Here is a 16,794-nt window from a genome sequence, read left to right as displayed (position 1 = left end):
GCAATGCATAGACATATAATACAATACATATAAAAATTAAATATATGATAAATCTATTTTCGATTAAGAATGTGGAATTCAAATGAAATCGCCCGAACCACAAAAGAGGACTATTTTATTAAAATATTTAACCCGAAACTTAATCGAAAATAGATTTATCATATATTTAATTTTTATATGTATTGTATTATATGTCTATGCATTGCTTAACGGCGTTGATAAAGTTCACGCCATCGCTACCTTGATGTACATTGTGACGTCATAATGAACTTTAAAAACACGACGTCATTGACAACGTTACAAACAACGTTTTTAATTTTGTATAACTGTCTGAAGAGCCGACATGGCTGAAAGCGCTAACAGTAAACAATTTATTTAATTTGGACTGTCGCATTCTGTTTTATTTATTTAAGTATTTTTGCTGTACCAAGGCTTTATTTATCTACATATATATATATATATATATATATATATATATATATATAAAACAGAACCATTATAATTGTTTATTGTTTGTTTTTTCCTCTACCCACACTTAAAGTGTAAATTGTGTATATGTTTGTAATAGTTTCTATGTTGTTAACTACAACCGTAGAGAACAATAAACTGTTCAACTGCTATGCTCCAATTAATCAAATATCCATCTTAGCATATATTTGTAATTCTACAGAATAGTATAGGGTAAGACATCTAATTTGGAAAACCTAATATCAAACTCAGAAAGAATATAAATAATGTAAACCAAAATATACTTTTTTGAACGACAATGACAAGACAATGTGATAATGATAAAATATCTTAATGTGATAAACTAAAACCAACATGAAAATAATATAATACATACATGTATTACTATAATTTTTAATGTGTTTTGGTGTCGAACATTTTTTGTTTCTTTGAATTGTTATTTTCTTTCTTTTCTTCGGAAAAGGTGTTATTGTTTGGTAATTTGGATTGTTTTTTTCTGCAAATTTTTACTTTTAATTATTTTTGGCACTTGATTTCATTTTTAAGTTTAGGAATCAAAAACACACTTTAAAGCTAACATAAACCTCTTGACTTTATCTAAAGTTTGTTCCTTTACAAAGTATTAATTCTATTAATGATAAGGAAACTGAATGCGTCTCTTTCAAAAAATGATTTGCAAGAAAAGTGGATTTATTTTAAAAAAATACCAGATAAGTACTTGTCCTTAATTGGAAATTGTAGTGTTTGTTTTTTTAATTTTCGAGCATTCGAGGCAGTTAATTATTGAACCTTGCGTGTAGTGAAATCAGCTCTTTAATGCATAACTTCTTAATAGCTAAAGTATACTCATGTTTAAGACATGTTTACGCAAATTTCAAGTCACCTTATGTAAGGAAAATGTATCCAATTTTACTATATCTTTTTAAATTTATCAACAGCAAAACAATGAAATTTGTTTAAACTAAACGAATAGGACCACAAGTGCTAAACTTTTAAACCTTGTTCATATGCATATAATTATGTTTTTATGGTGGCAGATCTCTGCCCCTTGTGTGCAAGTTATTTTTCAATCAAATATGTCGACATGCAAAATAAATATTTTGACATGCAAGATAATTATGTTAACATGCAACATAATTATGTTGACATGCAAGAAAATTGAAATCAGATAAGAATTATACAAAATCTCAAAAAATCCAAAAATATCGCCCACCTGTGACATCCAAGATACTAGATGGTATCTTTTTATGTCGACATGCAACTTATTTATGTTAACATGCAAGATAAATATGCTGACATACAACTTATTTATGTCAAAATGCATCTTATTTATGTCGACATGCAACTTATTTATGTCAACATGCAACTTTTTAATGTTGACATGCGAGATGAATATGTTGTCATGCAACTTAGTTATGTTTACATGCGAGATGAATATGTTGACATGCAACTTATAAGTTGTATGTCAACATAACTAAGTTGCATGTCGACATAAATATGTTGCATGTCAACATATTTATCTTGCATGTCAACATAACTACGTTGCATGTCGACATAAATAAGTTGCATTTAGACATAAAGAAGTTGCATGTTAACATAAATTAGTTGCATGTTGACATCAGTAGGTAGCGTATCTAGCATCTTGGATGTCACATGTTGGCGATATTTGAGATTTTTTATAACTCTTATTTGATTGTAGTTTTCTTGCATGTCAACATAGTTATGTTGCATGTTGACATAACTATCTTGCATATCAACATATTTATCTTGCATGTCGACATAATTAATTGAAAAATAACTTGCACACATGGGGCAGAGATATGCCACCATATGTTTCGTATAGTCTGTACAAATGAAAAAAATTACAAGCAAGTTACTCCATCTAAAATAATAACTGACGTCAAAAAAGAATTAAGTCTTTGCTTAAATTGTTCGATATGAGCAAAATTAAACAATTTGAAGAATTTGTCGCAGTAGAAACTGTTTAAAACCTTGAATATTGTTCAGCATTCAACATGTAAACAAACACAGAGCCCGATCGAGTCGTTTGCATAAAACGTTCGCTTATAACCTGTCGACTGACCCCCCCCCCCTTTTGTCTGATTATTAGAAAAACCCACAATAAACATTTTATATAGGATATTCATCAAATATGCAATCTAATTAAAACTACACTTATAAATCGGCTTCTAAAATCTGAAACATAAAAATTAAGGAACTGGATTTTCAGAAAAATCCGGTTTATGATCGCAATGATTATGGTACCTTTGTGTTGCTTATATTGTGACACGTCACATGTTGCCTTATATTATACCACTTACTAATTATTTTGAAAATGCAAAAGGCAATATATAATTAGACTCAATAATTATCTTAATTTATAATAATCTTAATTGTTGACGACCCAAACCCTTTCTCTTTATCTATACTGCTTGACTTTACCCATTACATTATCTTCTTTTAATCAAAAGGTCTACCAACAAATGTAAAAAAAAAATGTGTTTGTGTAGGGTGTTTTTATGATAATTATCTTTGAGCTACCTATTGAAATAGGATACTGTGAATGCATGAATGCATCTTTATAAAGAAGCGTTTAAATTCCACATCTAGAAGTTTAAAAACGTCATTGTTCAGATGGAAATCCCGAGTCAATTGCGTAATGTTGCTTTTTTAAATGGTATTTTCATTTCCGTGATTGTTGAAGACAAAATTCAGTAAGTATTATTTTGAGATTTAAGTGTTTATTTCCTCACTGTAAATCATCTTCGTAAATACTTTCTTTTCGGATTGAAATTAGTGGATTAAAACAGTGGTTGATATAAAAATACGTCCAATGTTGTGCCAATTTGTTTTTGAAACCATGCCAAGAATTAAAATTTGCACAAAAGAGGTGGTTTGGTTTCTTTTTTAATTTTCACTTGTTAAATATAACTTGCTACATTTGTTAGTTATATTTCGACCCTTTTAACTTTTTTAGAAATGCACTTGGAATATGTTGGTTTTCTATTTATAAACATTCACGCGATCACTGAGTCAAGCGTTGTATCACGAGTTAAAAAAGGAAAACAATCAATGATAAAAAAAAAAAACCCAAATAAACCGCGTAAGCCCATGCATTGATCAATGTAAATGTGCTGCACGTTTTCCTTTTAGATATCTCAAGACACTTGGGGATGGATGAAAATGAAAAGTTTGTGGACATTCTAACTGATTGTTTTGTTGAATTTCGTGACAGCGTGGACTTTCTTATTATCAGGGGTGACTTGATACAAGGAAGAGTCTTTACTCCCACGCAGATAAAAGACATTGAAACTCAAGTTCGTTCCAAGAGTAGTGAAAATCTTTTAATGGAATTTATCGATAAGAGGCCATCGCATATAAAATCTTTCCTTAAAATACTAGAAAAGGATTATAATTTTCTCGTGCAAACGTTTTACACTAAATTTGATGAGAGGTATGGCAAAGTTCATAACCAAATGAAGCTGGATATATTTACAAACTACAGAAAGCAACACTCTTTGCCATTGCGTCATAAATTGAAATTACTATCACATAGAGGCGAGATAAGTGAATTCAATTCTATTGTTGCATCATGGGAAGAGAAATGGGAGTTGTCACTAAAGGAAGAGTCCATTTCGACTGAACGAAAAATGCGTTTAGCGGACATGTATTTCATGACACTGGATGCACAGCTCGAACATCGTCGAGTAATGTGTGACCGTGACCTCGTCAACGATAAACTGCTTTTTACCAAGGTCAGATATATTGCTTCCATGACCTCTCAGCCATACCTATCATACATGATGTACTTGGCTAGGTATGGCTCTGCTAAGAGGCTGGCTGGAATGCCTTTTGATGATAGCATAAAGGAAGTTGAAGAAGCCCTCAGCCGATTCGCCTTAATTCCTGCGTGTCGCGAAACAGGAATTGTACTGTATATTTACTTTAATATGCTATCTAGTATATATGAAAAGAAGCCGAGTGAATCAGAAAGAAGTCGTCTTCTAGAATTAGCCAGAAAGGCTATCCATCATTTTGGAAGAGAGGATGAAAAGATGGGAGAAGACTTTAGGAGGATGGTTTTAACGAAAATTGCTCTTGTAAAACTTGGAATAGGAGTTTTTGGAAATCATTTAAAAGATGTTTGTGTGACCGAAGAAAACAGAAAGAAGGCCGGTGATATCCTGCATGAAATAGGAACTAAGTATTGGGATAAATTAGAAGATCGATGGAAGATGTTCTTCTACATTGCGAAATCTAAAGTATGTGAATTGGACAACGATTTGCCAAAGGCTCACCTAAGTATAGCAAAAGCATCAACATTTTCGTCCAAAGGTAAATTTGTAGGCGAAGGGGTAAACATTAAATATCATTACAACCGATTGTCTTTTCAATGGAAAATATTTCTCCTTAAAAAATATTCACACTCGATTATAGTATGTACCATGTTTCTTTACATTTTTTATCTTTTCTTTAGTTTTAGTCTTGAATGTTTATTTGGTGAACATTAGAATTATACATGTAAGGGACATACATGTAAAAGTTTGTAATAATTTTAAAGTATAAAATACAGAAAAAATTAAATTAAATAGCCACATACATTAAACTACGAGACTTTTGAAACTGTGTATGTTTTACTATAATTTGACAATCATATATATGAATTATCCTAATTATCTCTTTCATATACATGTATAAGATTTCTGACGGGTTTTTTTTTATCATATAGAGATATTTGAAAGCAAAAAAGAATAATGTTTCCTGGATTTAACCCGTTTACTCTTGAAAATGTTTATGTTGTACTAGAATTGTATTCTTATACTTCAAAAAAAAAAAATATTTTGTAAGTTTTTAAATCAATCGAAGATCAGGAATCTCATTCACCATTAAAAAACAAATGAAGATTATTATTGCCAAAGTATATCAGTTTTTAAAGTAGGAAAGTTTAGTTGCACAAACTCAATGATTTCTTAAACAGTTTTAAAATTAACAAATTTTATGAATTAAAAACCTTTAATCTAAAGTTAACAAACTTTATAAAACAACGTTTCCCAACGTTTAACATTGAAACATTTCCCCCTAATTCGATTTGAATTTAAATTCCAATTGTTCATCATGACCGTCAAACTTGCGCAGAAAGTACATGTATCTCTATCCATATCATTTCCTGAGCCATTATTACTATCCATGGTTTTCCAATGAGGTTGAAAAAAAAACAAATTGAAAAACAAGGAAATACAATATGTTCATATATACACAAGAATGAGAAATAATTTAATTAAATTTGTAATTAATACACTCGACTGGCTACACACGTTGGAGCCATTCTTCTAGAGCAAATTTAGTCCCAGTGCTGACTCTCTCGTGGTCACTTACAGCTCCTGAAACGGTTAGCAGAGGCCCTAGGGGGATGTTTCCTTCTACTTGTCGATTGTTCTCATCTATTATATGCCCTCTGAAATAGTCCCAGATTTGTCAATCATCAATTTACATTGCAGCATTTACATCTTTGACATCTTTTATATCTTTTATATATCTATATATGATTTGATTTTAATCATTTGATTACCAGTATTACTTAATGATATAACGCCCAACGTGCACAAACTTAAATGCCAATTCTATTTGCACGTACATGTGCCATATTTATTAAAAATGTTAAAGTTGAGATATAAATTGTGACTAAACTAACTGAATTGTGCTTATGTTTTCCCATTCACTTGGTTTTGTCAAACAAACAGGATGATATACTATTTAATGTATTTATTTTTAAAATTCATTCATCATCTCATCATTATCTTTATGAAGCTTTATATTTTAATACTATTCATTTTATTATTTCATCATTAATTGTCATAAATGCATTTATGTTATTAATACTAATTGTTTTTATTATAATTTATTCAACAGCTCATTTCTGTTTTTATAAGTACAGTCATTGCATTAAAATTTTGTTCATACTTTGAATAAAAAAATTTACTTTAATCCTTCTGACGGATGCGTTCTTGATGAAAGTGTTATTTAAAAAAAAAAAAATCTGTTTGATCATTTTCCATGTTGTTTTTCATGATATTTTTAATTCCACGGATGTGACAGTAGATTTAATTTGTGATTACCTGTTGTTTTTTTTTTACAGAATTTTTTACTTTATTGATCTCATTTTTCTATAAGATTTTTTTATACTTATTTCTTTTTAAATGTAATACAATATATTTTACATAATAAAAAGTTGAACTTTCATCGTATGTGAGCTGTTTTAAAGTAATATTTAGTTTTCTTTCAATGGAATAAATTTCACAAAATCTAAAATCCATTCGAGTCTAGAAAATTCTAACTAAGAGATAATGAAACTTCAATCAAGAACATTTTGACTTAACATTCATAATTCACAAACATTACTGGGTGGCGTTTCAAAATATTAATGATTACCTCACATATTCGCTTTTTCCAACAGATTCCTCTGTCTTATATCCATGTTCTGTAGCCTTTTCCTCGTCTGCTTCCGTGATGCGTTTTACTAAATCTCTGTCTAACCACGCGCATGCGTCAGTCTCTAAGGGTTCCAACTGAAGTTGTTTGTTCATCGTATTGGCATCAAAGCCTGGTTTTAATTTCCCATACAAATAAACCACAATGTGATGACGCTTTGGTGGTCCAATGGTTAACTTCGTAGGATACACCGACTATAAAATTGTAAAGTGTCTACTTATATTTCACATGGACATTGCAAAATATAATTTGACAAAAGAAATCATACATGTCGTAACTTAATTAAAGGATTGCTCTGGGAAGACTGTTTACATTTTTTATAATTCATTTTAATTATTGCATACCTCCCATAAAGCCAGCACCTTTAGATCTTCCGAGACAAACTGCTGAGGACTCATCTTTAAACCAGTCTCTTCGTGACATTCACGAAGTCCAGCCATCGCAAACTGAAAATGTTGTTAGACTGCATGCATGGCTGTGCCATGTATAGATCTAGCTCGCCTGTAAGTATCCTATGGGTTTTTGCAATGCAATGGTACAGTACTGAACTTTCAGTGAAGATTGCTTTATTTTGATAAAGTAATTTTTAATATATCAGCTAAAAATACCAATTTTAGACGTTTTCTTGTTATGTTACTATAGTCAGTTTTTTTTCTTCTGATTTATCAATATAATGAAGTGTAGGTATTGTGGGTTTTTTTTTTTTTAAATACAACTGATTGTATTGTGAAAGAAATAAACAACATTTGTCTCACAGGCACCTGGCGATATACATTATTCTTGTAATGAAATATTAAACCACTGACCAAATAACATTTACAGTACATTATAAAGCCAGGTGACTGTCATTTTTCTCTTCTCACCGTCTCGTTTTCTTCAAGGTGACCACCTGGAATAAAAACAAACATCGGGATATCAAATAAATGAAGGTTGTGTCATAAGAGATCGTAATTGGTATTTATGCAACAAGACATCTTAGGCCTTACATGAAAAGCAAATTAAAAGTGTAAAGAATTGGTTTACCAGGAGGTACCCAAACTCCAGGGAAGGTTCGCAAAGTCTTCGCTCGCCGAGTAAGGAGGACCTTGCCGTCTGCTGACTCCAGTATAAGAGCTACCCCAGAGTCAATCCCACGACTCTTTGTGTCGTCTGGTAAATCGTCCCGAATTGGTGACGTCAGATTTGTAATGGGGCAAAAAGAGGGGCGCTACAACCGAGAATATAACGCACAGGTCTACAGCAAATCATTTCAAGTAAAAATATAAATGCCAAAAAAAAAACCCAAAACCCTTAAGTTTAACAAAACCCCGTTAATGTTCAATGAGATATAAATAACAAATCAAAAAAAGTTATCAAAAATATGTATATAACTAGACGAACATACTGCACACTACTCATGAAATTCAAAATATACAATTATATTCGATTTACATTCTGATATATTGGTCAAAAATTCATATTTCATAGTTTATCAATTGTTACTATATAAAAGATATAGAACCTTGAGCTTCACGGGCTGGCCTTTTGTCCAATCGTTGGACAGAATAAGCTTGTTGTCCTGTAGATACGCATTCACTTCTGTAACATTGTCTCCCGTTGTCCCAAAATGCTCAATTACACTCTACAATCATACAATTGCTCTGTGCACAGACATTATTAACGACATTTCTTTTTAAAGATAGATAATTTCATGTATTGTAAAAATTCCTATAGTAGCGTAAAAGAAAAACGTTCTTTACAAGCATCCAATTTTGGTTGTCAAGTCCATGATCATTATTCACGTAAAAATAATACATAGATGACAAACTCATAAGCAAATGAAACAGGATTTTTGACAAATTCAAAGTTCAAATACATGTATAACATATTTTCGCTTTACATTTTCTTAAGCTACACTCAAGTGTTGCACTTTAAACATTGAAGGCTTTTTTTTTTTCAAATAAAAGGTTTGATAATTTTTAACGAAAATATCATAAAAAGTACATATCAAGATAAAATACATGGAAAATTGAAATTCGTCTACCACATACAATTACTATTACAATATAGCCATTTCTCTGATTCCTATTCAACAAGTCTCAGCTGCAAGGGTATGAGATGACAATCTAATTTTGGAAACTATATATAGGTAGGTAAAGCTTTTGTAAGATAGTGATATGGACAATATTGTGAAAGAAGGTATGATAAATTAAAATGAATATTTCACACTGGTAAAAATAAAGTTAAGTCCTTGTGGTAACGTCCATTATATCACGCTTTGACTTCAAAGAGAAATATTACTGAATTTTAAGGTTGTTTGTGATTATAAATTTTAGAACATTTTAGTTCACTATGCATTATATTATTCAAGGCATAAAGTGCACTTATTAAGTTAACTATTATGTAAGGGAACATAACGTTAGTTACGTAAACCGAAATGATATTCATATATATATACTGTATGTATTGACGTCGAAAATCCAAAGTTGAATATGCTTTGTTCTATGAGGCGCCGTTTTAATATTTTTGAGGTATTTTCTGATATCAAAAAATAAATATTTGATATCAATAATTCGAATTTTTGATATCAAAAAATAATTCTTGATATCAAAAATTAATTCTTGATATCAAAAAATCTATTTTGTGATATCAGAAAATCATTTTTTGATATCACAAATTCGAATTCTTGATATCAAAAAATGATTTTCTGATATCACAAAATAGATTTTTTGATATCAAGAATTAAAGTTGATTTTTTGATATCAAAAAATTGAATTCTTGATATCACAAAATCATTTTTTGATATCAAAAAATCGAATTCTTGATATCACAAAATCATTTTTTGATATCAAAAAATCATTTACATTTTCTGATATCAGAAAATCTATTTTTTGATATCAGAAAATAAGACTTGCATAAAATTACTATCAACTTAATGAATTCTCCCTGTAATGCAACTTTTGTAATTTGTAAGAAAATGTGTTTCAAGCCTGTAGATGTCTCTTAAGAATGATAATGAATGCCTTATTTTAAACCTGGTTTCATTCTGGCAAGTTTTGCCACATATACAATGATCAAAACTGCTTTCTTTGCGATTTGCTGTGAATATTGAAAAATGATGGCCTCGCATAATATAAAGAGTTATACAGGCGTCCAGTTAGCGCTTTCAATACATAAGACCAGAATTATCAAGAACACTTATTAAATTTTACATAAAAATAAATAAAAGACAACAAATATTTAAATGCAAATCTGTATGGAAGGGAATTACCGCCAAAATTCTATGTATCTTGCTTTTATTCTTATTATGCTTACTTCTTTATTCTTCAGTACATTTATACTTGCATGTCACTTTATTGTTTTCATATTCGTGCTTATCTAATTTCACTTTGATTCTCTTTAATCCTTCATTGTTTGCTTAATTCTATGTTGCAATATTCTCTTTTTTTTCGTGTAAATTCTTTCTTCTATCTCTGTTACAAACGTGAATTCAAACACGCAAACCATAAAGCACTTTCAATAAAGACGAATACAAGTTGTATGAATTTAATGCTGCATTATGACGCCAGGCGGCAGTGTGTGCGCTACAATTGCTGCTCCCGAAGATTTATTAAAACGAAACTAACAAATGGCATAAATTTAATTAATAAATTGGTGAAAACATCTCAAATTAAGGGCTTAGTATAGGAATATGAAATACATTTTAATATAGTCAACTTTTAACAAGCCACGATATACGCAGAGTAAAAAAGATACTTTTTTTGTATATATGTAAAATGTCTCCGCGCGGTTCTAAAAAAAATCATAAGGGATGGGGGGGGGGGGTCTGAGTGATCGTTTTGTATTAATTTTTTTATCGGTTGATTAAATAAGTGTGAATTTTCCATTGGGGTGGATCTGATCTTATTCTAGATCCGCAATGCAATGTATTGTATATATATGCAGTAACAGATTTTTTGCAAATTATTTGCAGGAACGGTTAATTTTTAGAAGAGGAACATGTCATTAGTACTTGTCGACAGGACTTTATTTTCATATATTTACATTTCCCAGTGTCTTTGCCTGTGATAACACTACGTATCGATTTTTTACTATAAAACCCATAACTACAAATTGGGGCGCCAGCGGGGTTTTCTTAGTTATATTTAAACAGTTAATCGTACAACGGCTTAAAATTATATAAATATAAGTAATAAGGAATCATTCTTTGAATATTATGAGATGATAATTCCGGTCGGGACGTGATCAAATCTATCATAAAGCCCTTCGGGCTTTATTGGATTTGATCACGCCCCGACCGAAATTATCACCTCATAATACTTAAAGAATGATACCTTATTCCTTATTTGAGGAGAAAAGAGGTGGGGTGTTGCACGGTTCTGTCCAGAGGTACCCGTGGAACATGTAGATGAAAAAGAAATAAATTTAAACCAAATTTAAAGATGTTTTTGAAAAACAATAAAAGGACTGGGGTACGAAATGCTTAGAAGTAGCTTTTCCTGTACTCTAGTACGTGTGAAAATTATCACTTGCATGAATCACTATGTACCTCTCGTTAGGCTACAGTACTGTGTACCCCTGATTAAATGCGCTGAATTAATATCCGCGTGAAATTCCGGGTTAAAAAACGTTTTAAAATCATGGCTCACTTATTTTTCTAAAAGTTTTGAACTTGTGGTATGAAAACAAAGTTTGGTGCACGCGATTTTATATTCTTGCGATTCGGCACAGAACGGTGGAATCGCAGAAGTAAATATACGTATACGCGGTAAAACTAACGAATCTAAATTATCAGTGACTTAATTACACAATAAGTAAACGAAAACAAACCAGGCAAAGAGATTAAAATACGGTATGTGATATAACTGTTTATAAGTTTTGGTTTAAAATCTAAATCAAATCTTAATAAAAATTCTTATATAAAGTTTTAAATGAAATATTTTTTTTCTCCAAAATACAAAACATAAATAATGTATGCTTCTTATTTACACACATTTTCGAAGTGATAAAAATGTGTATGTATCATTCACAGCCATGCTTTTTGTAGGTTAACTTTGTTTATTTTAATATAAATCATGTACATGTAACTGAATGTCCATGTTTAGATTTGAAGGTGTTTATATAAGCTATGATACGTGTAACTTAGAGACATGAACCTCATACATGTCTACCTGTCAAGTGGTCTTGATTAAATGAAGAGTTGAATTGACTGACTTCCATATCAAGCTTGCGATGATGATAATTACGATACGGGTGACAATTATGAGAACTGTAAGATTATATCGTCTCATGTAAATAACTGATGCGCAGACTTAGAATTTTATTTTATTTTAGGATGGGGGGGGGGGGGTCCAGTCACTCCACCACCCTTGAAAATTCAAACTTTTTTAAATTCACATAGTAAACCTACTGAAAACAGAACTCGACCTACTTACGAAAACTGTCGAGCGCAAAAGAATGTTAACTATGACGTCACAAAGATCTCGCGTTTTAATTTCCCGCGATACATTTAGAGGTGGATCAAGCATATGTATTGGATCATGTAGGAAGTACTCAGTATCAGTGTTAACGGTGACTCTTTGGCTGATTAGTTTTGTTTTGATGATTTTTTTTTTTTGCTTAGTAAATACACATGCAAGTTCCATGCTAAATTTATTGTCATATTGATCCAATCATATATGCATACGTTAGGTAGGTGACAAAAAATTATTAAGAAAGAAAAGTCTAATCATTATTAGATCTACGTGCAGCCACGTCATTTTGTAATGAATAGATAAATGAAAATAATTCAACTGTTAAAATATCTACCGGTACATGTATTTGTTATATAGTTGCATATGTGGTCAAATAATATTGGATATCACACACTAAGAAAGGGGTGAGGGCACATGTCTACAACGCTTATATAGCGTACAAAAATTAAAAAGATTTAAAACAAAATTAATGTCACTGAGGAAAATAATTAAAACACGGGTTACAACAAGGAACAAAATGAGAAATAACAAACAAAATTTATTTTTACTGATTTTAATGATCATTATTAAAAGGTAAAGAAAAGATAAACATAATTGTATCTACATAAAAAAAAACGGCGTTGTGTTTATCAAAATATTTTAATACAATGTAAGTCTGTTTAACATTTTATTAATGCTCAGTGGTAGTTTGTTTAAGTGTATAAGACTAGGAAGGGGCCATTGGAATAAAAGTTTGATAATTTCGGGTTCCTTGCGGTGGTAAAAGTTTTCGAGACAAAGCCAAAGTTTTTTGGTTAGGGCAAGTCCACGGGTTGCATTTAACAATGATGACAGATGTGTGGTTCCTTCTGCGCTCGCCCCAACGGTCACACCGTAAAACATATTATTGATCAATTTGATGATACCGGCTCATATGTATTATAATCAATGAATACATCGACTTACTTGTGTGAAACTTGCGGGATTAGGACGGTCTTCGCTTTTATTAACATTCTGCAGATTGACAAGTATTCGTGTCGCTGTCATTGCCCTAATCCTCTTTAAAATGCTTCTTGAGAACTTCATGCAACATGAAAGTGAAAGTAGAGGGTTGTTTATTAGAAACATAACGTTTGAATTTTCACGGTATTAAATTTCCGGATATTGATGCCTCCATATACGAATGATATTTACAGTATGTGTCGCCACCGCAAAATATTGATAAAAAAAATACCTATAGTAGTACATTATTTTTATGCGATTTTTATAGCATAACAGCACGTTTTTTTTTAGTCATTTTATTTTTAAAATGTCGCAGAAGTGGTCGCCAGCCCGATTTAGTATTATTGCCTTAACTGCTGCCAAAGTTGACTGATTAATCAATTAGCAATGCCAACAGTACTATCAGACACATAAATGTCTCTGGTATTATATATGTGTGTATTAATAGTTATACAATATTGATCCATGCACCTGTATAAAATAAATGCATATAAAACAAATTGTTAAAACTTGTTCTTGAGCTATCGACTTATGCTTCGGATCACATTTATTTTGACCATTTTCATTATGAATTTTGCATTAGTCAAATAGCCCTATCATTAATGTGACATTCCCTATATCCATAAAATCTTACCTGAACAATACAATATTTGCATATAAGAATATAGCTGCAGTTCTGTAGCTAAGAAAAAAACTTCGGCATTGTTATATTCTTTGTTAAACCATTTCCCCTTTGCCCCGAATTATTAATTGTTTGTAGGGTCCAAGTATGAATAATTAAGGTATATATAAACTACAGCATCCCTAGCTGCGACCAGACCGGGAGTTACAGACGTGCACTACATCATCCCAAGCCACGGTCTGGAGTCCGCATAGCTATCAAGTTGCTTTCAAATATCTTTAACACAACGTGCAGAAAAAATTGAGGAGCAGTAAGCATGCAAGTTTAAATGAACATAATTTTTTAGGGTGCGATGCATCGTTTTTGAAAAGGGGGAGGCAGACTTAAATACCCGAAATAAAAATTCCCCATCCCCGTTCTGCCCCCCCCACCCCCGCTACGTGCCTGTTACTTTTATAGTTACTGTAGTTTTACTAACTGTGGTTTAAAACATGCAGTTCTTGAGATGATTATAAAAGATTTTTCAAAATTATTCCTATGTTGAACTTGGCATCCTTTCTTTACGCAACATTTTTAATCACTGGGGTACAGCTTGAACAAACTAATCTAGTTTCTTTCTTTGTGCAACATTTTTACTTATGGGGGCACAGCTTGAACAAACTATTCATCTAATTTCTTTTCTAACTAGTCCAGTCTTTCTTGATAACATCTTTAATGAACCCACCACTTTTACATCACGTTGGGAAAAAAAAAGAACTTTATTCTTTCAACAAAAGATACTTCGACCAAGTTTGGTGTACCGGTAGTTCTAGAAAATAAGTATTCATGTAAGTTTGAAACTTGATTTTATTCAGATATTGGACACAGCTTACATGCCTTTAGAATTCCGACAAGTCAGAGCTAAAAACAATGGGATAGTATATGTGTTGACATCAACACCAAAACTTCCATTGAAAAGAGCCAGCAAAGCCAGTTACAATTATTTAGAAGTGGTTGGAATGAATCTGTACATTCCAAACTTTTAGAACCAAATATAAAACAAAATTGTCACTTATTTGATCCCTCAATACTCCAACTTCTTGGTATTAAAGACTTCCTCACTTGCCAACACAACCAGTTAACTTGTTAAAAAGGTGAAGACTGGGACTTTCCGTTTTTGTTAAGCTGTAATTGAAATGCAAATCTGTGTGCAGACAGTTCATCAATGAAACAATTATAACACAATACATATTATCAATAACTTTTTATTACAAGTATATTTGTGTTTCAACCATTTGAAATATAAACCAGTTATATCATTTAAAGTGTAAAAAAAAAATTGTTCATCATATGCACAAAAAGTATGTAAAAAATACAAAAGTGAGGAATTTTCTTTCAGATATTCCAAGACAAAGTGAGCTTTACAATAATATTATCAACTTAATTCAAGATTTTTAACAATACCTATATGATTGGGCCTCTCTAGTAAGTTTTTATTTTAGTGTTAATTTAAATCATTGTGTTGAAAATTCAGCATGGATTGATTTTCTAAATATAATGACAACACATTAAAAGTCTATTACTCAAATATAAAATTGACTAAACCTACATGTACATATCTCTCTCCTACATATGTAAGTTAGTTAGTTAAATCCTTCCCAAGCCAATCATGGCTTATAAGGCCGGTGCTTATACCCGGTTTCCGTGGTGCTAAGCGGATGAGAGTCGCAGACTCCCCCTGGATGGGACACCAGTGCATCGCAGGTTAACTCCCCAGCCTAAGCCGGTACCCATTTTCAGCTGGGTGGACTGAGACAACGCAGATTAAGTGTCTTGTCTAAGGACACAACACACAACATCAACCGCCCACAGTGGGATTTGAACTGGGGACCTCTCGGTTACCAGCCAAGCCACTAGAACGACTGAGCTATGTGCTCCACTACATATGTAAGAGGGTCACAAAATTGGTCATGGTTTGCCATGATGCAATTATAAATGGATAATGATAATACAATGTATTCCGATTATAAATCAAGGTACGTTTAAGTTGCTTTTGGCTTTGGCACAACCATGTTTTGAAATACATGTACATCTATATGAATCAAAGTGTTTTGGTAAAAAAAAAAAATTTTTAAATTATAACACTTGCAAGCATGTTTTTGAAACAATATTATATTGCTAAATAAAATATATTAATATGGCTTTTCTATATAAAAGGAATAAATCAATTTGTGATTAAGTATAAAGAACATTCATGATAGATTCTTAAAAATTACTGCATCTAAAAAAAGTGAAAATCCTGTATTTCTAATATTTTCAGTATAATTTTAAACATGTTGCCTTCTAAAATGATGGTACAAAAAAACAAACTACTGATATCCTTCATTATAGTAAAATAAAGATTGATTTAAATTGATACATTAACTTGTATTTTATTAACTTGGTGGAATATACACTAACACATGCAAAGTGAAAAAGCAAAAACTTTTCGATTAAATTGATACAACATAAAAATGTACTTGTTAAGTAAATACATGTAACACTTTTTTATGATTCAAATTACAAAGAGGTGTCCTTTAGCCCAAAAATAGATAATTCAAACTTGTTAAATTTTGAGTGTCTTTTGCAAATGCTCCTAATTATTAAAATGATTTCTTTTTTTTCTTTCTTAAAAAACATACATATATCATCACTTAAAAAAAACCCCAACATTTTTCACAATATAGACTCAATAAAATTGAATTATGAAATTTCTCTATTTTACAACTTTGCTCTAGCATATTCAAATCATATTATTCCTGA

The 16,794-nt window shown here is 31.2% G+C and overlaps 2 protein-coding genes across 3 annotated transcripts; one reads left to right on the top strand and one right to left on the bottom strand.

The window, feature by feature from the left end:
- Window positions 1-3,066: 3,066 nt before the first annotated feature.
- Window positions 3,067-7,029, top strand: LOC109618622 (uncharacterized). Of its 2 annotated transcripts, none has more exons than XM_020066748.3 (2): window positions 3,067-3,182; window positions 3,622-7,029. In XM_020066748.3, exon 2 carries the CDS (start codon window positions 3,642-3,644, stop codon window positions 4,977-4,979), a length of 1,338 nt encoding a protein of 445 aa, XP_019922307.3. In that variant the 5' UTR covers window positions 3,067-3,182; window positions 3,622-3,641; the 3' UTR covers window positions 4,980-7,029. The 2 variants fall into 2 exon arrangements, with proteins under 2 accessions (XP_019922307.3, XP_034325071.2); XM_034469180.2 differs by having other exon boundaries at window positions 3,117-3,182; window positions 3,446-7,029.
- Window positions 5,726-13,492, bottom strand: LOC105327103 (nucleoside diphosphate-linked moiety X motif 17). Its single transcript, XM_011427412.4, has 7 exons — window positions 13,356-13,492; window positions 8,459-8,578; window positions 7,981-8,164; window positions 7,821-7,846; window positions 7,302-7,403; window positions 6,898-7,151; window positions 5,726-5,923 (listed from the first exon to the last, which is right to left on the bottom strand). Exons 1-7 carry the CDS (start codon window positions 13,473-13,475, stop codon window positions 5,776-5,778), a joined length of 954 nt encoding a protein of 317 aa, XP_011425714.3. The 5' UTR covers window positions 13,476-13,492; the 3' UTR covers window positions 5,726-5,775.
- Between the last annotated feature and the right edge of the window lie 3,302 nt (window positions 13,493-16,794).

The sequence above is a fragment of the Magallana gigas genome, chromosome 6 (assembly GCF_963853765.1).
Source record: "Magallana gigas chromosome 6, xbMagGiga1.1, whole genome shotgun sequence".
Lineage (NCBI taxonomy): Eukaryota > Metazoa > Mollusca > Bivalvia > Ostreida > Ostreidae > Magallana > Magallana gigas.
The sequence above is the reverse complement of the archived record's forward strand: the minus strand, read 5'-3'. Positions and strand labels throughout refer to the sequence as shown.

Bases quoted from the DNA above. Each gene is read 5' to 3' on its own strand.
- LOC109618622 (XM_020066748.3), top strand. From the start codon at position 3,642: ATGGATGAAAATGAAAAGTTTGTGGACATTCTAACTGATTGTTTTGTT.
- LOC105327103 (XM_011427412.4), bottom strand. From the start codon at position 13,475: ATGAAGTTCTCAAGAAGCATTTTAAAGAGGATTAGGGCAATGACAGCG. The intron at 7,152-7,301 runs GTATGCAATAAT...ACAATTTTATAG, and splicing joins AGGTGCTGGCTTTATGGGAG to TCGGTGTATCCTACGAAGTT. The intron at 5,924-6,897 runs GTAATCATTAAT...GGACTATTTCAG, and splicing joins GGAAAAAGCGAATATGTGAG to AGGGCATATAATAGATGAGA.